The sequence below is a fragment of the Microcebus murinus genome, chromosome 19 (assembly GCF_040939455.1).
Source record: "Microcebus murinus isolate Inina chromosome 19, M.murinus_Inina_mat1.0, whole genome shotgun sequence".
Lineage (NCBI taxonomy): Eukaryota > Metazoa > Chordata > Mammalia > Primates > Cheirogaleidae > Microcebus > Microcebus murinus.
In genome coordinates, this window is record NC_134122.1 from 40,134,863 (window position 1) to 40,159,735 (window position 24,873).

Below are 24,873 nucleotides of genomic sequence, written 5' to 3' on the forward strand. Positions count from 1 at the left end.
CTTTAGTTGATAAAGTTGTTTCTCTTAGGGGTACAGGGAACAATTCCGATACATGTATACTGGATTGAACAATCAAGCAAGCGGATGGTGGAACAGGTTTCCCACTGTTGGAGTGGGGGGTGCAGACAGGCCAGGGGAAGAGGCCAGAATGATGCAGGTGGTCACGCAGGAGGGGTGGAGGCACCAGCAAGAACTTAGTGTAGCTTCATAGACATGTGACATACAGACATATGCATATACACATGGGTTATCATACACACACGTATCTCTTTGCTTTGTCAGCTGAGAAGACCTAGAAGTAATGACAGCCCCTAGAAACAAGCACACCTACCTCTCACATCTGGATTTCTAAGATCACTCGCCAGTAAAAAGGGACAGGCTCTTTGGGCAGAAGGCCGATTCTAGGACTGGGGCAGGAAATACATAAAATGAGGCTAGAGCATCTTACAGTGCCAGAAAGTGAGAACACACACACAGTGCACACAGACACACACAGACACACAGACACACACACACACACACACACACACACACACACACACGGGGTTATGTCAAAGGGGCGCAGGAGCCAACTGAAGGAGCTCCAAACAGCCAAAGCCAAAACAATTTGACCAACAAAATAAATGGTTCAGGCTCAGCTAGAAAAACGCGGCTGAAGGGCGCGCCCTGGTGGCCTGCCCGGGCCCTGCCGCAGCCCCGCTGTCCTGCCGCCCCTGCAGGCTGAACGGGAGCTATGAGGCTCTGAAGGGTGGCAGCGCCATTGAAGCCATGGAAGACTTCACCGGGGGTGTGGCCGAGACCTTCCTGACCAAAGAGGCCCCAGAGAACTTCTATGAGATTCTGGAGAAGGCCTTGAGCCGGGGCTCGCTGCTGGGCTGCTCCATCGACGTGAGTGCTAGCTGGCGCGTTCCAGGCGGGTCTGCCGGGCACCCTGGCCACACCCGAGGAGGGCGGGACCATGGGGAGGGAGGAGCATGCTTATTTCTTTTAATGAAAACACAAGTGTTTATTTACTGTGTTCCGAATCACGAAGGTAAGATATGGACAAATCCTGAGATAGCTAAGACACACTTGTATCTCCCCCCACTGCTTCCTGTGCCGCTGCCCCTCCGGGGTCACCCCCGAGACTGGGACCACCTGGCCCGACCCCGGCACACCCCCTCCATGCTCGTGTAGACAGACATATACACACAGGAGACGTTGCTTTGATTTTACTAAAATGCAATCTCGCTATACAGTTTTCTGAAAGGTGTTTTTTTTTTTTCCACTTCATATACCATGAAAAAAAAAATACATCAAATCGGTAGATAGAAATCTAAGAGTACTTTTTTTTTTTTCAAATTTCTCTACACATACAAACACATGTGTAATTTTACCTCACTTGATTTTTTAAATCTATTCAAGTTTTCTGTTTCCTTTTGGATTAGCCTTGGGGGGTGGGGTCTATTTTTTTTTTTTTTTTTTTGCTAATGAATTATCCAGTTCCTCTGCACTTTTGAGTTTGGGACAGGGTTGCACGCCATATTGTTACGAGCTTCTTTTCATCTCTTGGGTGCATGTGATTGTGTCTTCTCTCTCACGCTACACCAAATGACAGTGGCAGTCAAGTCCAGTGGCAGTCAAGTCGTTCTGTTTGGAGTCCACACTGGGAATGAGGGCCTCCCCGCCCTGGGGAGGGAAGGGGACTTGCTATGTGTCACTGCTAAACCTCGGAGGGGAGTCCCGTGAACCGGATTCACATGGTCCATGCACATGGCCAGTGTCTGGGGGAGGCGAGGGCTGCAGGGTGTGACGTGACCATCGTGGGGCTGGTGCTGGTCGGGTGGGGGAGGGGGCCTGACTTACACACGCGCCTGATGCCACTTTTTTTGACCTTTTAGACCAGAAATGCTGCAGAGTCTGAAGCCCGGACGCCTTTTGGTCTCATCAAGGGTCATGCCTACACTGTGACAGGAATTGACCAGGTGGGCGAAATACACCCCACTGCTGGGGACAGGAGAGACTGGACAATGCTGGTCCCTCAGGCACTCGTTTAATGCCTCGCAGTTTAAATGTCTGCCTTCCAGACACTTCCGTGACTATCTCTTCTAAAGGAGGCAGGCTGGAATCCAACCAGCAAACCAGGAGGGAGAGAAACCACGTGCTTCTACCACAGCACTAAACTTGTCTAGCAGGCTTGGGAGCCTGGTCTTTGTTTTTTTTGTTTGTTTTGGTTTTTTAGTTCCTTTCTTGCCCAATTCCACATCAGTCCTATGCTAGTCAGGATTCGCCAGAGAAGTAGAACCACCAGGAGAAGATAGAGAGAGTTGACTCTGAACAACACGGGTCTGAACTGCCCAGGTCCACTTAGACGTGGATGTTCTTCCTCCTCTGCCATCCATGAGACAGCCAGACCAACCCTCCTCCTCCTCCTCCTCCTCCTCCTCGGCCTGCTCAACTTAAAGATGAGGAGGATGAAGATCTATATGATGATCCACTTCTACTCAATGAATAGGAAATATATTTTCTCTTCCTTGATTTTGTAATAATGTTTCTTTTTCCTAGCATACTTTATTATAAGAATACAGTATATAATACACATAACATATAAAGTACGTGTTACTCAACTAGTTATCATTAAGGCTTCCAGTCAACAATCGGCTGTTAGTGGTTAAGATTTGGGGGAGTCAAAAGTTATACACAGATTTTTCAACTATCCACATTGTTCAAAGGCCAACTGTGATGGGACTTATTATACAGCATTGGTTCACGCAATTGCATAGGCTGCGAAGTCCCATGATCTGAAGTCTGCAGGCTGGAGACCCAGAGAGCCCATGGCATAGCTCCGGTCTAAGTCTGAAGGGAACAACTGGGGACCAGGGTCATCACAGCAGAAGTCCCAGCCTGTGGTCCGGAGAAGACCAATGTCCCAGCTGGAGAGTGCATTCTCCTTCCCTCTGCCTTTTTGTTCTGTTCAGGTCCTCAGCAGGTGGGATGGGCCCACCCACACCTGGGAGGGCAACCTCAGTCTGACAATCTAAATCTCACCTCACCCAGAAACGCCTTTGTAGACACAACCAGAATAATCCTTAAGCAAATATCTGGGCACCCTGTGGCCCAGTCAAGTTGATGCATAAAATGAGCGCTTTACAAGTCCCATTCTCTGCAGCTGAAGCCCAGGGTGGAACTGATCTCTGGGGCCACCCAGACCCCACACAGCACCACCTTGACCTCTAGCAAGTGGCTGATGAGGAGGGGAAATCTTTGGGGGGCATGAGGGAGAGAGGAGGGAAGAGAATGGGATGAAAAAGGAAGGCAAGAAGCCTGAGCTTCCCCCTCCCAGGCCCAAGCTCAGCGATGCACAGAGGCCCACCTCTTCCCGCTCTACCTGACCTGGCACATCTACACCCAGTCTGCAGACAGCACAGGTGCCTCTGGCCTTCTGTCCCCACCCACATTTTAAGTGACATACTCTGAATGCAAATGCATAGGGAGAAAAGAGCACAGGAGGGAGGCCCTGTCCTCACTGGGGCCAAGGTGTGAGCTGCAGGTATGAGCTGGATTCTTTGGAATCCTTTAGAATTGCAGCTATTCGTGCTGGTTCCTTTCTTCCTCCTTCCCTGACTCTAGATATCTTCCCCCTCACTCACTTGAGTGGGCGTGGGATTTTTTCCAGTTAGATTTTCTAAATATTATTCCAAGTAACAACAGAAACCTCCCATGATCTTGGTTTAATTGCTTCTGCTTTCACCCCATCTGCAAGAAACTTACCTTCCCTGAACACTTCAAACCAATGAGACTCTTCACTGGTGAACCACAAGCCATATCTTGGACTCTGCAGAGTTGATATTACTTGAATAATTTTTACATGTCGAAAACATAATTTATGCCCAATGCATAAGGACAAAGTGTCCTGTTAGCTAAAGTTTCTAGTTAATTGAGGAATAGAAAAGTCTTTTATTTTCACTCTTTCTTCTCCCAACCCTTTCTCAGACGAGCTGGCCCTCTTGCCTGCTCTAGGGCAGAGCACGAGAACAAACTGGCTCCAGGGTTATGCATTAGACAGCAGGGATCTTCACAGAACTAGGACAATATTGAATTTAGAAGACTTAGAAACTGCTTTTGTTTATTGTTGTTGTTAAAATCCCCAGTGTGTATTTCTTTTATCATTCATCTGTGAGTAGGACGCCAAGGATGAAGAAATTTCCATGACAGTTCCACGAGCACTTTTGAGGACTACCCTTTACCACTGAGTGTGCTACATGCTGGGGATACGCAGATAAATAGGACTTGGCCCCGGCCTCTGGGGAGACCCCAGTCTAGAGAGAAAACTCCTTTGTTTGAAGATTCATGTGGACTAATTTCTTGCTAATTACAATCCTACTTTATTCCTCAGATGGGGCACAACCATTCTGGGGTGATATTAATAATATAACATCATTGGCAATGCTTGCAATTATATTCAACAATGATTAGAAAGTTCCAGGGGCTACTTAAGAATTGATGAACTTGTGCGTATCTCCAGCACTGTTTTAGTTTTAGCCACGAGGCTTTCGGTAAGGCCAGTCCTGGGTGGAGATGAGCCGCCCTGGATGAACGTGGCCAGACCTTCCACCGTGTTTGCCATTTCGCATTTCCCTCATGCTTTTCCCTTGCAGGTAAACTTCCGAGGCCAGAAAATCGAGCTCATCAGAGTCCGGAACCCTTGGGGCCAGGTGGAGTGGAACGGGTCGTGGAGCGACAGGTCAGTGGCCCCGAGGTCCTGTCTCTCTGCCTGTACCCAGTGCGTGGGGGCCGGGGCTGGCCTGTGCAGACACGTGAGGGCAGAGCAGCTGGTCTGCAATTCTCCCCGGCCTCTGATTCGGGGTCCTGTCCCACTTCTGGGGTGGCCTTGCGTCCTCCCCTTTCAGCCCTCGGGTCCCACCTTGCAGCCAACATTGCCTCTCAAGAAAGACTTTTACAACAGCTCTCTAACCTTCACGGACTCGTGTTTATGTCCGTCAGTGTCCTGCCTCCCAGGACGATGCATCCCCGAGCTACCGTGAAAGGCTTTATCTCCATGCAGGAGTAGCTCCAGTAATCAGTGTGCGTCCGCATGTGCGCATGTGTGTGTGTTTGGGGTGGGTGGAGTGGCCGTGAGTAATTCGGAGGTGAGAATTCCTGGTATGTAAGGCAGGTAGGGCTCTCTCTGACGGTCACTGACCATTGGCCGAGGCCCCGAGGCCCAGCAGAGAAGTGGGGGCGCTGGGACTGGAAACTCATCCATTACAGAGCCGCTAACCAGGGCCATTTGCTCGGCTCCCAATTATAAAGAAAGGTCTTCCTTTTCTGTAGGTCCCCCCCCACCCCAGGCCTGGTGCTTTGGTGAGTGGCCCAGGTGGCTGGGCACTGCGGATGTTTGGGCGGGTGCGTGGCAGGGCCCACCCCGGGCTCCTGCACTTCTGGGGAGGAATCTGAAGCAAGTCTAGAACTTGGGTAAAACTGAGCCGGTGTTTGTCGCCAGTCCAGACAAACCCACCAGGTCACCAAACATGGGCACAGCCCCATCCTACTGACCGAACCTGCTGTGAGGGCAGCGCACACAGGCACGCACTTTTCAGGCTGCCACCGTCCCCATCGAGGCTCTTGTCCCGCCATGCCTGGTCCTGGCCTGGCCTGGGTTTCCACCTTCTCAGAACCGAGGGCGCTGGCAGAGACAGATTCAGACCAGAGCCAGGCCAAAGGAGGGAAGAGATCGGTCTCCCTCTCCTGGCAGAAGTGGAAAGGACAGAAATGCTGAAACCACGACGAATGGCACTGCATCGTGTCCTAAGCCATGTGGTGGCCCTCGATGTCGAGATAGCAGTCCATAAAAAAAAAAAACAACGGTCACCGTTTGTTCCTCTTTGCGGGAATTCTTACATGGGTAGAAACAACGAGAGTGCGTTTTGACTGGGAGTCAAACCGGCAAGAAGCTTGTTTCCCACCCATGAGGCTTCCCTCCTGCTGGTCACAGGCAAGCAGGGTGAAGGCACCGTGTGGCCAACAAAGCTGCCACCTCATTGTAGCACCACAACAGCGGTGACGTGATCTGAACTATTCGGAGACAACCCTGGGGGTTACAGACAACGCAGTGAACTTGGAGTCACAGCTCCTGAATTTGGAGGGCGATGGGTGGCCACTCACTCGTCAGCCCCTCCCCGAGCAGGTGTCCACAGTCTACCCGAGCACCCCTGTGTCAGGACAGGCCCGCCTGGCACATGGAACCCTACCTGACTCTCTGGTGAGGCCACGTAAAGAAGGTGCCTTGACATAAAACGTCCAGCATGGGCAAACACTAGGTATTGTTGTCACTTTTCAAAGCGTCAGCTTATACACTAAGAAAACAGGTGTCAGGCCTGATCCAGGTCACATAGCAAGTTGGAGGCTAAGGACAAAAGTCAGTGAACCTGTGTCTTCCAGCTGGGCTCCTCTGCTACTCCACTGGCATTCAATTGCCTTGTGATTGTCCCACGATAGTCTACGTAGGCGTTCAAACGGCCCCAAGGGCTCTTTTTACCATCAGCAGCACTAGGACATGTATTTTCCGACCAGTCTCAGATCTGGGGACCAACGGCGCACCAGCCTCTGCACCCCCGGGCGCCTTTCTGGGGCCCAGTGAGCAGTCACTGAGCAGGACTTACTTCCTCTGTCGCTGCAGACTAGGGGTTCCTTGGTCCCCCCGCACCAAGGCCAGCATTGCTCTTCACGACCTCTGCCTAAACGCCGACTCTGTTTCCTCCTAGTTCCCCCGAGTGGCCGTCGGTCGGCCCAGCTGAGCAGAAGCGCCTGTGTCACGCTGCTCTGGATGACGGGGAATTCTGGTACAGTGCCCGTCTCTGCTTTCACCTTTGTAGTGACCCCGTAACTGGTGTGAGCCCCGTGCCCCTGGGGCCTAAGGAGCCCCATGTTTCTTTCTTTTTTTTTTTTTTTTTTTTTTTGGCAGATCAAATACATCTGTCTCAAACCCCTCGTATCCACCCTGCTTGGCGCGAAGTTCAATCTCAATCATGCTTTGGCAGGGACTCACCCCTTCCCTAGGTTGGTTTAAGAGTCTCCAGGGGGTAGCGTAGTCCAGGCAACGTAGGGCAGAGCCCTGGTCTCCAGCCCAACGTCCCTCCCCGCCCCCCGAGTTTGCATAGTGAACTTCGAGACAGGCAGCCCTGCTGCCCTCGGGGTCCACGCCCTCCGTGCCCAGCGTGGTGGCAGGGGCTTTTGAAGGCAGCCTCCCTGCGAGTACCTGAAAATATAGACTGAAGTGGGCAGGAAGCAAGCGAGGGGCAGGGAGGTACGGCACAGAAGAAGAAGAAGTCAGGCAGAGGAAACTCAGAAATCCAGAGCGGGAGGCTCAGCAGAGAAGAGTGTCCCCATGGGTGGCCCACTGCTTACAACTCTGCAACTGAGGCCCAGCCTGAAACTGCGCAAGGGGCTCTGTGCGTGGAGCCCTTCCTCCTGGAATCTGGACTCCGAAGCCCCTTCCAGTCTCTTTCCATCTTCCACCCACTCTGGGGCACAACCCTTGCAACTGCGCACTCTCCCCTTACTTACGAATTCCCCTTTCTTCCGAATCACTCGCTTAGCGTTCCAAAGCTGTCATTTCTCCTACCTTCAAGGGGGAAAAAAAGCCTCTCTTGACCCACTTGCATGACCGATCCAGCTCCTCCTCTCCTGCGCATCTCCTCTCCTCCCTGCTCTCAACTCTGCTCCACTGTGGGTGCCCCCCGAATCCCACCCACCCTGCTCTCGCTTGGACGCCACTGACTCTCGCTGGGCCACATCTAATCATCTTGATCCGTCAGCAGCATGAGACCCGCTGGCACGGTGCTCCCCGATTGTAGGGGATCCCACCCTCTGGTGGTCCTCCTCCTTCCTGGGACTCCTTCCCAAGGTTCTGGCCCCTCCTCATTTGCTGACCTGTTCCCGTTGAGGTGCCTCAAGGCTCCTCACTCTCTGCTCCCCCTCTTTAGGTGATTTCATCTGGTCTTGTGACTTTAAAGACCATCGTTACTCAAATAATTCCCAGGTTTTTATCTTCAGCCCCTTTCCTTGGAATCCCAGATGCATATTCGATCGTCTGCCCAACACCTCCCCTTGGATATCTAACAGACGTCTCAGATGAAAGTGTCCAGACCTGCACTCCCGAGCTTCCCTCTCCAGCCTGCCCCATCTCTGTCCTTCCGGTGGCTCAAACCGAACATCTTGATTCCCTTCATTCTCTCCTTCCCCACATCCCATCCATCAGCAAATCCTGTAGGATTTATCTTCAGAAAATGTCTTAAATCTGGCCCCTCTTCCCCACCTCCCCTGCCACCAGCCTGGGCTAAGTAATCCTTGTGTCTCACCCAGATGATGGCACTAACTTCCTGGCTGTCCCTCTGCTGCTACCTGGGCCCCTGAGGTCTGTCCTCAACACCGCAGCCATGGATCCTGTCACTCTGTGTGACACCTTCCAGTGGCTCTTGATTTTCCCAGAGTCAAAGCCAAAGTCCTGATACCTATCTGACCCACCGTTACCCCTGCTTCCACGAGCACGTGAAGCACCTGTCTGCCCCAGGGCCTTGCGCTGCACCTGCTGGAAGCCCTGCAGCGCTGCCCTGCCCAGTACCTGGCACTTCAGGTCTCCACTTAAAACACGCCTGATCCATAAGGCTTTCCCTCACCTCCCTGCTTAAGCTAACACCCACCCCTGCACTCCTGTCCTTCGACCCAATTTGACCTTTCTTTGTAGCAGTTATCATATACAATCAACCTATATTTTTACAACTTTTTTCGCTTTTATTTTACCTTTTTAAAAAAATTTTCTGTCTCCCACACTGTGAGGTCTCCCCACTCCTTGAGCACAGAGGTTAGGGATGGATGGATGGACGGATGGACGTACAGACGGATGATGCCGTCACTGCCGCCCCCGTGTGTACTGTGTCTGTCCGCTTTGCTACAGGATGGCATTTAAGGATTTCAAGGCCCATTTTGACAAAGTGGAGATCTGCAACCTCACTCCCGACGCCCTGGAGGAGGACGCTGTCCACAAATGGGAGGTGACAGTCCATCAGGGGAGCTGGGTCCGGGGCTCCACCGCCGGGGGCTGCCGCAACTTCCTGGGTAGGTAGACTGCCTGTCACCCTCTCTGCCATTCCCAGTGTCCAGTCCAAGCCCGAGACATCAAAAGATCAGGGCCGGGACCCTCAGGAAAGCCTGAAACATAAACTCAGACAGTAGGGTTCCAAAAATTACTAGGAAAAGAAGGCTGCAGGGTTTTAGTAGGTAGTTGGATAAGAATTGCTCAGGGAAACTCCTTTGTTTTACCACTTAGGTTATTTTCCATTACAAATAATAGAAACACAACGTACCCCAGTTTAACAATAAAAATGATTTATTGTCCTACATAATTGAAAAGCTCAGAGGAAAAGCAGAGTAGGATTCAGGCACAGTTCTATCAAGGCTCTGGCTTCATTTCTTGGTAATACCCTGCTTCACCTTCTTTACTGCGTTGGCTTCTTCCTGCCTCTGGCTTTCTTTGTCATCACAGGAGGGCTGCCGGCACCATTTAGGGCTTCCTGAACCTTCATGCACATGAACAGCAAGAGCTCCTAGGGGTCATCAAACAAAAGTCCTCCCTTCCCTCTAATTGGAAATTCCTTGAACCAGTGCTGCTGGTGCACGCAGTGGGCCGATGAGCCTTGTTCCAATGCTCTGTGGCAAGACGGGCTGGCGTGGACCAGTCAGAGTTTGCTCTTGGAGCTGGGAGTGAAGTTCCTCTTTCTCAAGCCACACACACACCATTAAATGGAAGCTAGCAGGATGGAGTCCACTACACTCTCCTTCAAAATACCAATGGGGAAAAAAAAAATAAGCTGGAACAAACATCAGTAGACTAGACCCAGAAAGAATGTCTTCAAAAACCTTTGGGGGAAATGGTTCAAAAGAAGGTAGAAATGAAATCGAGGACACTTTGCATTCTCACTGGGGATTCTAGAAAGTAGAGCAAGAGGTCTGAACGGAGCAGGTGGGGAAGAAACTATTTCCTCATGTTTGGGAGGTGTGTAGGGGTGTGTGTGTGTGTGTGTGTGTGTGTGTGTGTGTGTGTGTGTGTGTCTCCTTTGTTTGTTTTTTGTTTGTTTGTTTGTTTGTTTTAAGGAAGGGAAGATAATCTACCTCTTTCTAATGACAGATACCTTTTGGACCAACCCACAAATAAAACTGTCCCTGACGGAAGGAGATGAGGGGCAGGAGGAGTGCACCTTCCTCGTAGCCCTGATGCAGAAGGACCGAAGGAAGCTCAAGAGATTTGGTGCCGACGTGTTGACCATCGGCTATGCCATTTACCAGGTCGGTGGCAACCAAACCGCACCTCAGAGCCCTGCGTCTGAGTTCCAAATCCTCAGCTCCTCCCGGCCTCATGCCTGAGACGCAGGGGCCAGTCCCCAGCTGCATTGGAAAAGCCGAGACAACGAATGGCCTCCCTAGAGAGCCCTCTCCCGCCTCCCTTGCAGTGCCCCGGCAAAGACCAGCACCTGGACAAGGACTTCTTCAGGTACCACGCTTCCCAGGCCCGGAGCAAAACCTTCATCAACCTGAGAGAGGTCTCCGACCGCTTCAAGCTGCCCCCTGGGGAGTACATTGTCATCCCCAGCACTTTTGAGCCCCATCAGGAAGCTGATTTCTGTCTGAGAATCTTTTCGGAGAAGAAAGCCATTACCCGGTGAGTCATGGGAACAGGTTTCAGAATCCCTCTTCATTTAGTGGCTTAGTCACACGGAAGTCACCTTGGGGACTGCTGGAGCCAAGACCCCATTCTTCTGTTTTCCATTATCTACCTGAGAAACAAAGCAGGACGGGTTCTTGGCTAGGTAGCAAAGCTGGGCACGTTTCCCTTTTAGCTCAGCTCTTCCCTCCCTCCTTCCACCATTAAAAAAAACAAAAAAACAAAAAAAAGTTGCTCTCTCCTCCTGGTCCCAGAGTCCTGCTCACAGGACACCCTGGGGTGGAGCCCTTCATTTTTCAGGCCCTATTACCAGGAAGCTTCTGGAGTAAGAGCTGCACGTGGACTTAATTCTGTGCATGATGAAGGGGGTGGCTATTGCCAATTCCAAGAATGACGTGTTCTTTCAGCTCCAGTTTAAATAAATGTTTTTAAGTCTGCCTATCATTTTACATACCCAACATTCTGCCAGCTCTTCCTTGCAGTGTCTCAGCAAAATTATTTTGTATGAGTTACTTCTTTGGAAAGGATTTCTCGTTGCTGCCCGTTCGCCACTGGTTGCTCTGTGGCAGAGGGAAAAGAATGGTTCAGGACAGAAGAACCCGTTTCTTTCCCCAACAATGATATTCTACAGATTGCAGAGCATGGCAAAACCTACTCATTCTGTATTTGAGCAGATAAACCCCTAACAGAGGACCAACCTACAAGAGTCAACAAGAGAAGAACAGCTGTGAACACAGGGCCTGCTCTAGTTTTATCTCCTGTTTGGTGGGGTAGAACTGGATTGAAGGCCTGCATTCAGAAAACTCCCATGTACAAACTCTGCTTGTGTTTCCAGGCTATTTGCAAAGGCGTGGTTCTTTCTCATGGCTAAATAGAAGCAGTAAAGTCTTTAATTTTTAAACACTTTGCCGGAGAATTTTTCTCCAGGATACAGCATAAGCTCAGGATGAATTTTCCAGTAACTGTTCACAACAAACGCCCCATGCGAGATCCATGCAGATTGGCATCTCTCACAGGTGGCAAGAACGAGAGAGAGAGAGAGCCAGGCTATGCCAGTCCTGTGCCTCCTGTTCTCTGTCCCATGAATGGGGTGAAGTCGGAGTTCCTGGCATTTATAGGGTGGCTTGTACATGGCAAAGCTAGCTCCATAATCAAGCTTGCCCTAAACGAGATGATCTGCTATGATATAAGCATAGAATCAGCTCTGCAGCTCGGGAGCAGGAAACCCACACCAAGCTCTGTTTTCCACTGGTTTGGCTCTCTGCGAGGGGCCTGATCAAACCGGGTTCCAAAGAACCGTGCTGAGAGTGCCCACGGGGATGAAGAGGGGAAGGAGATGACCCTGGTTCAGGCTTAGCATTTGTTTGTTTGTATTCCCTTTGAGTTTTTATCAGTAGTTCTTTGGGAGATTCCCCCAAATGTTTTTAGCATATAAAAGCCGAAGCCTGCTCTTTTCACTATTACTGCTCTCCAAACACCGCGGGTACCACTAACTATGTGACCAGCAGAATAAACACATTTCCATCATTTTCCCTCTCTTCCCCAAACCTAAGTGCACAAACGCCCGGCCCTCCCCCACCCACCGGTGGAATAAGGGATTTACCTCCCCTGGAAATGGCCAACAGCTTCAAAGACTGGTCTTTTGGGGTTCTGACTCAACTTACTTTGTAATCTTTAAAAGTCCACCCCCTCTCAGTGATTACCACTCAGCAGGCTGAACGAACGGTGTGCAGTGAATGCGTAGCTCCTGTGCAGTCGCAGGGCTCTTGCAGGGCAGGTGCGTAATGAAACCACCCTGTCTCTAGGCTATTCCATATAGCACTTCAGCAGCAGCCCTTGTTCAAGGGCACCAAGGAAATAGGGAGCGACTGCTGGTTTAATGCCTTCTAGTTCTGCACATCCAGAATTTGCACATTCTCTTGGATGATGTCTACTTTTGTCTCCCTCTTATTGCATGCTGGGCAAGGTCTGAGTGATTAGGGGTGGGCGTGTCCCCGCATGGGGTCTGCGACCCTGTGAAATGTCAGCAGCGCTGAACAAGAAGGGCCTTCCCTGGGACAGACCCTTCCAAAGCTCTGGCTCTTTAGTGCCGCGTGTCCCAATAAGAAATGCATCCACAGTTGAGGACTGTGCGTGTTTTCCACCCCTACAGGGATTTGGATGGACACGTGGACATCGACCTTCCCGAGGTGAGTCTCCTGACGTGGCCATGGAGGACAGGTTTCCGCCAATGGTGCTGGACACCTTCCTTCTAACCATACTGCCATCCAAAACTGGAAAGGTCAGGAAATGGTTAGTGCGACCAGGTAGGTAAGCACCTGGGATGCTAACCTCCTGGGGCCCAACATCGGTGTGTGCTAGTCTGTGTCCTTCAAGTCCCAGCAGGACCTGGCATGGGAACGAGGTCGGAGCTTGGTGTAAAGTTCTGGTTGGTTCGTCTTTCCTTGTGCCACCAACTCTACCTGAGAGGTACCTACTGCTTCTGAGTGAGATGGAATATCTTTTAAATGCATTTTATTTAAGAAAAATAATCAATAAAAAGAAAACGAGAGAGGCAGGTGGATTCTTTTACTGTGGCCTCAGGGGAACACATTATGTCTCCCACATACTGTGTCCGTGTGGAGGGAAGAGACAGGGTTGGTTTTGTCCTTGTCCAAGGGCTGTAAGATCCCCAAGAGGTACTGAGATGTGCCCAGAGCAGTCTGACATGTTCAGGGACAGCAGAGACCTGCTTTTAGGAAGAAACTTGCTGTTCTGTGTCGGGCTGCAGTTTATTTAATGGTGCAAAAAAACCCCCACAAAAATTCCCCCCCACTCACCTAAAACATTTACTGAGCTTTTTCCATCCTCCAGGCCCGGGGCCAGGTGCTGCAAACAGACTCCTGCCCTCAAAGATTTTACCTCCTATCAAAACAGATGATTAAGCAAGTGCTTTCCTGTCCTGGTGAGAGGTTAACACAGAGGAAGTGTGACAACCTTATGGCAAGGACCCGACTTAGGCAGGGGTCAGGCTGCCTTTAGCCTTCTCGTTTGCAAGACAGGAGGGCCCCGTGAGTGAGTCCAGCTGATGAAGTCTCACTTTCTTTTTTTTTTTGTTTGTTTGTTTTTGAGACAGAGTCTCATTCTGTTGCCCAGGCTAGAGTGCCGTGGTGTCATCATAGCTCACAGCAACCTCAAACTCCTGGGCTCAAGCAATCCTCCTGCCTCGGCCTCCCAGAGTCCTAGAATTACAGGCGTGAGCCACTGTGCCCGGCCTAGGTCTCACTTTCTAAAGAGCCTTTATAAGAAGACTGCCATAGGCAGCGGCTCCTGCACGCCACATCAAGAGGGTGGCATGGGTCTGGGCACAGGAGGTTCCAGAGTCTTTTCTGATATTTTTGTCTTTTTTTTTTTTTTTATGGTTCTTTTTGTGCAAGTTCCTTTGGTTGTTTTCCAGCCTCCCAAGCCCACTCCACCTGGCCAAGAGACAGAGGAGGAGCAGCAGTTCCGGGCCTTGTTTGAACGCGTCGCTGGTGAGGTAGGGTATGGCCCCGCCTCCATGTCCCCACTGGGCCTCTCAGCAGAGGACCATAGTCATGGGATTGGGGTCAGCAGTGGCTCTCTGAGGCATGCTGGAAATGAAACACCAGCCCTGATGTTAACAGAAGAAAACCACACTCTGTAAAATAACTTAAAGTGGTTTATTCTGAGCCCAACGTGAGTAGCCATCAGCCCAGGGAGCCACACCCAAGAAGCCTTGAGGGAGTGGTCCCAAAGCAGTCAGGCTACAGTTTGGTTTTGTACATTTTAGGGACAGGAATTGCAGGTAAGATTATAAATCAATACCTGGAAGGTAGACATTGGTTTGGCCCAAAAAGGCAGGACATCTCAAAGCAGGGGCAGGGGGGCCTGCATTTCAGGCACTGCAATAAACAGGCAGGGCAGGGAGATGTGGGCACCACAGGATGGGATGGAGAAAAGTGGGGGCTCATGAGGCCTAGGGAAGGCCCGAGTCTCTGCATTTCCAACAAGCTTCTGTGCTGCAGATGCTGAGATTTAGTGACTCTGAAATTTACCCCATTTATAAACCTCTAGGTTTGAAAAACAATGCACCAGCCATATTTCCAGGTCTGATTTGAGGGGTTCTTGGGGCAAGCCCCAGATGTGGGAATTCTTTGAAGTTCTCCAGTTGATTCTCCTGTGCAGAGGCTCAGAAACTCAGACCGGTTTCCCCCAAATTCATCTAACATTAGAACCATCTGGAGAGCTGTATGAACAATTCCATGAGGGGTTCTTATTCTCGGGGTAAGCTAGGCAGGTACCACCTTGACCTGCCCAATTTTCCTGGGAGAGTTGGGCTCTTGCCTGGCTGGGCTGGCCTGTCCCTGAAACGTGGGACATACTGAGCCGAGTAGCTGCAGTGACACAGGGGATGGGCGCATCTGCCGATGGCAGGATCCTGGGGGCCAGCCTGTTAGTGGCGCCAAGTCAAGCTCAGGACTGATAGAAACTCTAAAAAGGTGCCAAGGGCCATACAAAGCAATTGTCTCCACTTCAACAGGACATGGAGGTGACAGCAGAGGAACTGGAATATATTCTAAATGCCGTGCTGCAAAAGAGTAAGTGCTGCACCCACTGGGGTCCCAGGGCCCCCGCGGAGGGACAAGTGACCACGCTGCCTGGGTCCCCTCCAGTCTTCCCTGGCCTCAGAGCTGCAGACCCACTTCCAAGAGCCGACTTGTAGGTAGACTTTAAAATAGCTTTCATTGTTGTTTCCTGATTACAAATATGATGCAGTTTCATGATAGAAAATTCTAAAAAATGCAGAAAAGACTAATGACGAAGATAAAAAATCATCAATAATCTCATCACCATAAATAACCACTGTCAACACATGTGCATATCTGTATGCATATGTGTGTCATGTGTAGTCCACGTGTATATACACACATGATCCATTTTAGAACATTGCATCACTCCAGAAAGAAACCCTGTACCCATTAACAGTCACTCCCCATTGCCCCCGGCCCCAGGTAGCCACTAGTCCACTTTCTGTCGCTGTAGACTTGATGTTATCTACTCTGAACAAATTTCTTATACAAGGAATCACACAACATGTGGCCCTTTCTGGCTGGCTTCTTCCACTGTGCATGATGTTTTCAAGATTCATCCACGCTGTGCCATGTATCAGTGTTTCGTTCCTTTCTATAGGCAGATAATATTCCATTCTATGACTATTCCCCGCTTTATTTATTCATTCATCCATTGATGGGCATTTAGATTGTTGCCAGTTTTTGGCTATTTTGAATAATGCTGTTGTGAGCATTCGCGTGTAAGTTTTCTGGGTAGGCTCGTGTTTTCATTTCTCTTGGGCATGTGGTTAAGAGGATCGTTGAGTCACGTGGAAACTCTATGTGTAATGTTTTAAGGAACGGCCCAGCTGTTTCCCACGGTGACTACCGTACATTTCCACCAACAGCAAAAGGGTGTTCAGATTTCTCTGACAATTTTAAATGCTGCCTTTAAACTTAGCTTTTATGAGCATTTCCCCAGGTCGTTAACTATGCTTCAAAACACGGTTCCTAAGTGCTGTGTAATACTCCAATGTATGGACACAGCCCAGTGTACTGGCCGTGACCTTCCACCGGTCATTTATATCATTTCAAAATTTTTGCCATTATAAATAGCCTGATGATAAAAAAAATAAAAATCTCCATGTGTAATTCTTTGCTTGAGATTCTTAAAAACTAGAATAAATGGATGAAAGAATATTCTCATTTGTATGACTTTTTTCACATTTTGCCACTTTTCCTTCTGAGAGGCCGTGTTAAGTTCCGCTCTCAGCAGCACTATGAGACAGCAGCCACAGCACAGCCCCTGCCACCCCGGATCCAGCCACGCCGTTGGGCTTGCAGCAGGTGGGGACGAGGCTCATCTTACCAGGGGTCCACTGAATTCAGCTTTCATGTGTGATTTCAGAAAAGAACATCAAATTCAAGAAGCTAAGTCTGATCTCCTGTAAAAACATCATTTCCCTAATGGATGTATCCTGCCACGTACTTTCGCAGAAACAGACATGGGTGCTGGGCTTTAAGCACGGAGGAGTGATGTTCCACAGCGCACTTTCTAAGAACGTGACATCCTTAACCAGTAGGATAGTCGTCTTCACAGAAGATGACCAAAAGCTGGGGGACCTCCGGTGCTAGAATTGGATCACAATCAAAGAGGCACAGGACTATGCAGTGGGGGGAGGGTTTTCGAAGGGACTTGGGGATCTTGTTGCCACTTTGGGGTCCCACCCCAGGGAACCAACAATTCTGTTTTGTGAATCTTCCGGCACCACTGTATCTCCCCGCTGCCCTGCCGTTGCCCCCCTTCAGAGGTTCGTGGTTTAGTTGTTAAAACCACCTCCCTAGGTCCCTGCATCTGTGTCACCCAGGCCAGCCCATTAGCACCCTTCCTCTGAAGTCCCAGAGCCGGGGTCCCACGCGGAGCCTCAGGTTGAAACGCTGCTCAGATCTCCCTTAACCCAGGTGACACAGACCAGCTGCAATGGGAAGCTGGAGTTCGAGGAGTTCAAAGTGTTCTGGGACAGGCTGAAGCAGTGGATCGTACGTAACTGCGCAGGGCTCGGCCTCTGGGGACCCCACGAGCCTAGGACAGAGGGGATTTTAAAAGGCTGTCTGGCAGGACAGAGGAGTCGTGTTCCGAGAGGGGAGAAGGGAAGACATCATGACATCATTCCAATTCCTCCCAAAATGAACAGGAAGACAAAAGAGAGACCAAATTCTTCTGGAGGGCCCCTGGGGGTGGTCCCTCCTCCCGGGCTGGCTGTCACCAGTCACTGCCATCGATGTTGCCTGTTAGGTGCTCACCTTCTCAATGCCTCTGTTTCCCCGCAGAACCTTTTCCTCCAGTTTGATGCTGACAGGTCGGGCACCATGTCCTCCTACGAGCTGCGGACTGCGCTGAGAGCCGCAGGTAAAGAGAAGCCTGGAATGTAGGTGGCTGAGTGTGCCCAGCCAGCCCCAGGTGCTGCCCGTGGGCAGCCAAGCAGGTGGCAGGGAAGGTCTTCTCCCCACAGCCACGGAGGCGGTCTCTGAGCTGAGCTGATGTTTTGTGAGGTCACAGCCCTTTGAGTGGCAGTGCCAGGACTCAAACCCAGGACTTGCTCGCTCACACCGGGGCCCTGGTCTTAAACCACTGCGCATATCAGTGGGAGTTTTTAAAATGTATGTACTAAGAATGAACTTGGCCTGCCCCACCCCCACCCCAGGGACCTCTGGCCATGTTTTCTGGCCCAGTAGAGCTATGCATGACTCTTTGGTGGCAAGCCAGTGCTTCCGAACTCGAATTTCTGCTCTCAGAGGGTTGTTAGCACAGATGATGCAGGGCACGCCTGTGCCTGTGGTTTGGGGACTCCACGTGTCCCTCTGCCACCCATCCTTGGCTTTGGCAGCCACAGACCCTGCATCCAAACTGGGCGACATAGTCGTAGTTTCTACCCTGCTCTCTTCACGCAGGGTGGGCCCCAGGTGGCGTTTCTGGCCCTTGGTCTGTGAGTGCCGTGGCAGACTGAGTCCCCGTGGCTCAGTGTCCTGTGCTCGCAGCCTGTCCCCACTCGTCCCACAGGCTTTCAGCTGAGCAGCCGCCTCCTGCAGCTGGTCGTGCTCAGGTATGCGGACGAGGAGCTCCAGCTGGGCTTCGACGACTTCCTCAACTGCCTGGTCCGCCTGGAGAACGCCAGCCGTAAGTGTCTGGCGAGGCTGAGACTGTCCGCAGCCCCAGGCCACAGTTCACCTCCGTGTGGTATCTTCACTCGCCCTCCACGAGCACATAAGACGCAACCCGGCAAAAATTGTGGCAAAGGCAGACCGCAGAGAGCCACTGTGGGATCTCGGGCACAGCTGTGCCTGTGTGGTCAGCCGAGGGGCAGGATGTGCGGGTCTCCTCTGCAGCGCATTTCTCAGCTTCGCCACTCTTTTTGCATTCAGAGTGTCTCTGCAGGAGGGTGATGGGGGTCGGGGGTGCCTCATGTCAGGAACTGTTCAATTTCAAGTCAAATCCCATCACAGCATGTAGAATCAGAAGATCCTCCTCCTTCCCCAGCCCGCGCCCTCTGTAAGCCCTAGACATTGGCCCGGTTATTGCAAACAAGATGTGTTACACCAAAAAGAGAGACAGAATGTGTAGGTGCTCCTTAGAGTTTGCAGTCTAGTATTATATGCACCCCTCCCCTTACAGGTGGTTGTGAAGGTGAGGCTGAGTGAAGTGTGTCCAGGGCCTATGACTCAGCACCAGGTGGCTACAAGGCTCGCCATCTGTGCAGGTGCAAAGGGACCAGCGCCCCCAAGGGTGCCCTGTGCTTGGTTTAAAGCTCTGGTGTCACCATCTTGAAAGTCTTAATAATTTTTGAACAAAGGGCCTGCATTTCCATTTTGCACTGGGCCTCGTGAATGATGTATCTGGTCCTGCTTGGCATTTTCTGAAATATGTTTGATAGGCCACTTCCAGGCACTTGGTAGAGAAAGGCAGGGTCTGTGATCCTCAATGACAGCATGCAACAGCCCCCTCTCCTTCCTTGGGGACAAGACACTGTAATTGCCGGCATGAAGCAGGTCTCCACTGGACTGTAAGTTCCAGCAGAGCTGCACTTACTGGGCAATCAGTGAGTAGATGTGGGCTAAGAAGTGATGAGAGAGGTTTGGAGAGAGATGAGCAGGCCGCAGAGGGCCTTGTGTGTCCAGCCAGGAGGCTGCACTTTCTCTAGGTGGATACCAGTAGCTAGTGAGAGTGCATTCTAGAAAGACCCATCGTGAAAGAGAGTCACTGATTATACTTACAGGGTGGCCAAAGCTGACCCTAGAAATCGTGAGATTTGATAGTTTCTCTTCTCTCAACTGCTCTTTCCCTTTCTAAATCCCCCCAGAGCTAATCCTTCCCCGTTTGGGGTGGGAGGGGAACGGCTCTCAGCTTGCTCTTATAGTGGAGGAATAATATTAGGGAAAAGGGCCCTTTAGGCCCCACACCGTCTGCTCTGGGGGCCTTACATCAGCTGCACCTGGAGAACTTCTACAACTACCAAGACCGGAGTTTTACCCACTGTTACTCTAAGTTTTTATTATGGAAATTTTCAATCATCCACTTAGATAGAATCATCATAGGTCCCCACACACCCCACACCAGGGCCTCTCAAACTTTGCTACACATTACAATCCCTGGGGTTGCTTAAAGAAATTTTGATGACTGAGCTGCACCATTGACCAATTAAATTAGAATCTCAAGGGTGGCGAGCAGCATTGGGATTTATAAAAATTCCCAGGCGGTTTCCAGAACTTTACACCAGCCTCAACAATTACCATCTTGCTAATTTTTTTTCTTATATTTCCCCAGCACGTACTTTTTCCACGTGACGTATTTGTTTATTTATTTATTTATTGAGACAGAGTCTCGCTCTGTTGCTCGGGCTAGAGTGCCGTGACGTCAGCCTAGCTCGCAGCAACCTCAAACTCCTGGGCTCAAGCGGTCCTCCTGCCTCAGTCTCCCAAGTAGCTGGGACTACAGGCATGCGCCACCATGCCCGGCTAATTTTTTAAAAATATATTTCTTTATTAGTTGTCCAGCTAATTTCTTTCTATTTTTTTTTTTAGTAGAGACAGGGTCTCGCTCTTACTCAGGCTGGTCTCGAACTCCTGAGCTCAAATGATCCTCCCGCCTCAGTCTCCCAGAGTGCTAGGATTACAGGTGTGAGCCATCACGCCCGGCCCCACCTTAGTGTTTAATAAAAGGTCCCAGAAATTCTGTCCTTCCATCTGCAAGTCTCTTAAATGGATAGCCTTGTTTTTAGCAGCAGCGTCATGCCATTTGCACACCTGACAAAATTCTCCCCAAATCCTCGACGTCCTTGAATGGCTGGTCCGTGCCGACGTTTCCCAGGTCACCTGTTACAGCTGCTGGGTTGACTCAGGAGCCAAACACGGCCCATCCCCACACTTGGCTCCTTCCATTCCCTACATTTGGTGACAGCCCCTTTGGTTGTGCCGTTGAAGTGCCCGCAGTGGTTCTCCAAGAAGCCAAGGCTGGCCGGCTGGCCCTCGTCCTGCCGAGGCGAGGAGACTGAAGCCAGAGCGGAAAGTCACTTGCCCAGGTCACACTGACGTGGCACCTGGCTCGGCACCGGCTCTCCGTCCTGTGCCACTGGGCCCTCCCGCCCGCTGAGAGCACCTACAGCCCCTTCCCGTGTGGGACTCCCAGAGAGAGACTTGACGGTTCTCAGCTCCGTGCAAACCTTTACACAGGTGCATTTTTTCTGGGGCCCATGGATTTCAAGGGGTCTGTAACCCCCAAAGGGTTAAGGTAGGGGAGATGTTTCTGACCCAGGAGCGGCTGGCCAGCTGACTGGCACATTGTAGGTGACAGCACCAGCTAGGACTGCTACGGCCACTGGCTTGCTGCAGGACTTGAAGAGGCTTCCCCTAGTGGAGAGAAATCCCCGGGGTCCTCCTGCCGCTCCCCAACATCCTTGCTCACCGCCAGAGGGAGCAGCTCGCTCACAGGCGCCGCAGGAAGGCCCCTGGGTCGCCAGGAAACGGGGAAATCTGTTAAAGAACTGTCTCTACAAGGATGCCTTTCTCCTGTCTCTCCTACCAGGGGTGTTCCAGGCTATCAGCGCGGGGAACAAGGAGTTCATTCATCTCAACATAAACGAGGTACGGCCAAGCCAGGGCCGGGCAGGGATCAGGCCCCGGGACCGTCTCTGAATGCACGACTTCACGTGAGGGTTAACATTCAGTGGAGGGAATAGCTAGTATGTTTTGAAATACTGTTTATTTAGTAATCAATTGAATCATTACAGTGATCCTGTGAGCCAAGTCCCGGTACTGTCCCCATTTTGCAGAGGAGGAAACAGAGGCAGAGAGATGGGTCACTTGAATGGAGCGAGGGAGGGAACTCTGCCTTCTTGTCCTCTTCCTCCTGTCACTGGGCAGCTCAGCCCGCCTGCCTCCAGCTTCCGACCTGTCCCCCTCCCTTGCTCACCTCGTCCCGTGGTTCCTGGGATGCATGTGTGTGTACATGCATGCTCACACATCAAAAACCCTGAGAAATGTAACACTTACCCATTACAGGGGCTGTCACGGCAATGATGGGAGGAGAGCAAAGGTGGGAGAGCATGGATCAGGGTTTCGGAAGCAGCGTTCCAGGGGATTTTGACAACCTCCCCAGAGGATCAGTGCTGGCCCCGCTGCTTAGAGGGTGGTCCATGGCCAGCAGTCTCGGGAGCATCACCCAGAGAGCTTGTCAGAAATGCAGGGTGCCAGGCCCCACCCCAGCCCTGCTAAATCACAGTCTCCTTTTAACGGGACCCCCAAGGATTTCTCTGCACATAAAGTTTGAGAACGCTGGCTCGACATCCTCCTGCCCAAAGGCAGAGGGGACACTGTAGAATGCTTTCCTTCAATGGTGTCTATAATTTTTATTTCCCATTGTTTTCTTTCTCTCCCTGTGTCTTTCGATCCAGCTCTGCTTTCTCTTCAACCTACACGGGCTCACACCAGGCAGCCTACGCCTCCTCCCCAATCTCTGCCCATTTCCATACTTGCTGCTCACATCGGCTCATTCCCAAACTCAGTAGAAACCTTGGGTTGGGAGAACATTTAACTGACTATTGCAAGACAAAGAGGTTTAGACAGGAGGGTGGAACATCCCCCCTCTTTTGCACTCTGATTTGGACTGATCAGCCTGTTGCGTGCCTCAGTTTCACCATTTGCAGGAAGAGATTTAGGCCTTAATCTCATGCCAAAATTTGGCTTATAATATCAAAGAATGTGGCAATTTATTATGTTGACTTTTCTCTAATTCTCTCATGTGCGCATCTCAGATGCCTGCACATGTCATAATTTCACGAAGAGTAGAAACAGGACGTTTCCTCTCTAGTGTTCTCTTTCACCTGCAGCCTGTAGGACACAGTCAATAAATATAACTCCTTTGACTGACAACTCTATAAAACACCCCAAAAAAGATGTGCATATTCAAACCATTCTATTACGAAAACCAGGAGGGACCCCTGGACCCACTTTTATTTCTCATGTACTTTGAGGTTTTGCCACCCACTAGTAAGCAGTAAGAAAGTGTGCCGGCTGCCCCTTGTGCACGGTGGAAGGGGGGAGAGGACAGGGTTGTAGTGTCCTGGCCAGCCCTGGCCCAGGTGGCAGCAGGAGCATGGAGGGAGCATTCCCCTGCTCCAGGTTCAAGGTGTCATCACTTCCAACTCTGAGCCCACAGGTGTAGGGGCTGGAATGAGCCCCTGCCCTGCCCACAGCTGTCCCTCTTTGAGACAGCAGGGAGAACCTGTGTGTTCTCTCCCCTCAAACCCACCATCCCCACCTCTGGCTGCGTCACCTGGGGAGATCTAACAATCCTGAGGCCCCAGCCACACTCCAGACCTATTAAATTCTAAATCTCTGGGGGTGGGAGCCAAGCACTGATGTTTTCTAAATTCCCTTGGTGAGTCCAGTGTGCAGCCAAGGGGGAGCACCTCTATTTTGAGTCCTCCCCCTTCTACCCCCACCTAGGAAGCAACGAGAGCTTTTCCTGGCTGGGGTGGCCTCACCTGCAGTTCTTCTGCTACAAGAGCCTGAGAGCCCCTCATTTCTCTAGCTCCTGCACCGCACATGCTGTGCCCAGAAATGTGGGAGAGAGGGGAGGAAAAAAATCTCACATAATCATGTCCCCCAAGTCTCCTTGCTGTGACAAGCAAGCTGGCAGGAAGGAGGAGGCAGGTTGCACTCAGGAGAGGAGATGAGGAATTCCGTGCCACTTCACCACCGGCTCGCTTGTCACGAGCCCCAACTGTGATGGAGGGTCACCTCTCTCCCGAAGGTGAGGGGACCCCTCGCCGCAGAGGAAAAGGTGCTCTGTGCCACGCTGCCCGCGGTGCCTCAGTGAGGCTGTGCTCGCCACAGGGAGAACTTTCCCACCCCTCCGTCCTACCATCTGTGCTGGACACGAGCTCACCCAGAGAGGGCTCAGGACCTGCAGAAAACTCAAAGTGCTAAGAATTCATTTATTTCTTAAGAATGCTTTCCTGTTGAGGTGGGAGTTCAAATTCGCAGGCAAAACGATGAAACGGCAGATTTCCTGTGATGTAGACAAACTAAGGTCACCCCTGAGCTGGGGGGTGGGGGGGAGCGTGGAAGAACAAACCCTCATCTCTCTCTCTCTTTCTATTCCCAGTTCATCAACTTGACCATGAACATCTGAGGCTGCTCCGGTGGGGACTTCTCCCGGGTGGAGCCGCCCTGCCCAGGGCGCCCTCCTCTCCCCGTCTTGATCTGGGAAGAATGAAATGGACTCAGCTGTATTCTTTGATTTTGTGCTACTTCTTTGTAAAATTGCTGCCGTGAGGTGGCGGGTGGCACCCTGTGCCTCGTGTCCCCGTTTGGACCTTGCTCGCTTCTCCTCCCTCTGCTTTCCCTGCTTCCTCCCGTCAATCGTCACTGAGAGTTCTAGTGCACAGACTCCCAGCTTCAATCACTGCACCCAGACGTCCTTCCTAGGAATAAAACAATGTTTTTATAAATGCACGTGTGGAATGAGATGTGGGGAAAGGCATGAAGTCATAATTAAGCATTTTCTGCATCATTGGCATGTTTCCTTACTGGGGAACCCTTTGTGAAATGGTTCAGCCACTTTGAAAAACAGTTTGGTGGTTTCTTTAAAAGTTAAACATATGCCAGGCGTGGTGGCTCATGCCTGTAATCCCAGCACTCTGGGAGGCCGAGGCGGGCGGATTGCTCAAGGTCAGGAGTTCGAAACCAGCCTGAGCGAGACCCCGTCTCTACCAAAAATAGAAATAAATTAATTGACCAACTAAAAAAAATATATATATATACAAAAAATTAGCCGGGCATGGTGGCGCGTGCCTGTAGTCCCAGCTACTTGGGAGGCTGAGGCAGGAGGATCGCTGAGCCCCGGAGATTGAGGTTGCTATGAGCCAGGCTGATGCCATGGCACTCACTCTAGCCTGGGCAAGAAAGTGAGACTCTATCTCAAAAAAAGAAAAAAAAAAAAAAAGTTAAACATACACTTACCCTATATGTTGCAATTCTGCTTCTTGGTATCTACCCAAGCATAATGGAAATATATCTATACACAAATACTCACGTGTTTATAGCAGCATGATTTACAAAGCCCAG

General features: G+C 51.0%; 1 protein-coding gene and 2 long non-coding RNA genes across 5 annotated transcripts in view; 2 read left to right on the plus strand and 1 right to left on the minus strand.

Annotated features, from left to right (window-relative positions):
• Positions 1-24,047, plus strand: part of CAPN9 (calpain 9) — a 40,115-nt gene extending 16,068 nt beyond the window's left edge. For 2 of the 3 annotated variants that reach the window (XM_012738191.2, XM_075994887.1), the window contains 16 exons: positions 720-888; positions 1,881-1,964; positions 4,638-4,723; positions 6,744-6,821; positions 8,936-9,096; positions 10,166-10,323; positions 10,488-10,696; positions 12,852-12,888; positions 14,136-14,216; positions 15,240-15,297; positions 16,658-16,722; positions 17,221-17,289; positions 17,581-17,659; positions 18,311-18,427; positions 21,329-21,387; positions 23,912-24,047. In XM_012738191.2, the coding sequence (XP_012593645.1) occupies positions 720-888; positions 1,881-1,964; positions 4,638-4,723; positions 6,744-6,821; positions 8,936-9,096; positions 10,166-10,323; positions 10,488-10,696; positions 12,852-12,888; positions 14,136-14,216; positions 15,240-15,297; positions 16,658-16,722; positions 17,221-17,289; positions 17,581-17,659; positions 18,311-18,427; positions 21,329-21,387; positions 23,912-23,938 (1,537 nt within the window). In that variant the 3' untranslated portion in view covers positions 23,939-24,047. The remainder of the gene's footprint in view (positions 1-719; positions 889-1,880; positions 1,965-4,637; positions 4,724-6,743; positions 6,822-8,935; positions 9,097-10,165; positions 10,324-10,487; positions 10,697-12,851; positions 12,889-14,135; positions 14,217-15,239; positions 15,298-16,657; positions 16,723-17,220; positions 17,290-17,580; positions 17,660-18,310; positions 18,428-21,328; positions 21,388-23,911) is intronic. The other variant, XM_075994886.1, reaches the window with a different exon arrangement.
• The window catches only part of LOC142862452 (uncharacterized), a 156,316-nt gene that overhangs the window by 100,175 nt on the left and 31,268 nt on the right, over positions 1-24,873 (plus strand). The window lies entirely within an intron of this gene.
• Positions 10,600-17,766, minus strand: LOC142862398 (uncharacterized). The gene is made up of 3 exons (XR_012913453.1): positions 17,554-17,766; positions 11,154-11,259; positions 10,600-10,811 (listed from the first exon to the last, which is right to left on the minus strand). It is a non-coding gene; the product is annotated as an uncharacterized LOC142862398 (long non-coding RNA).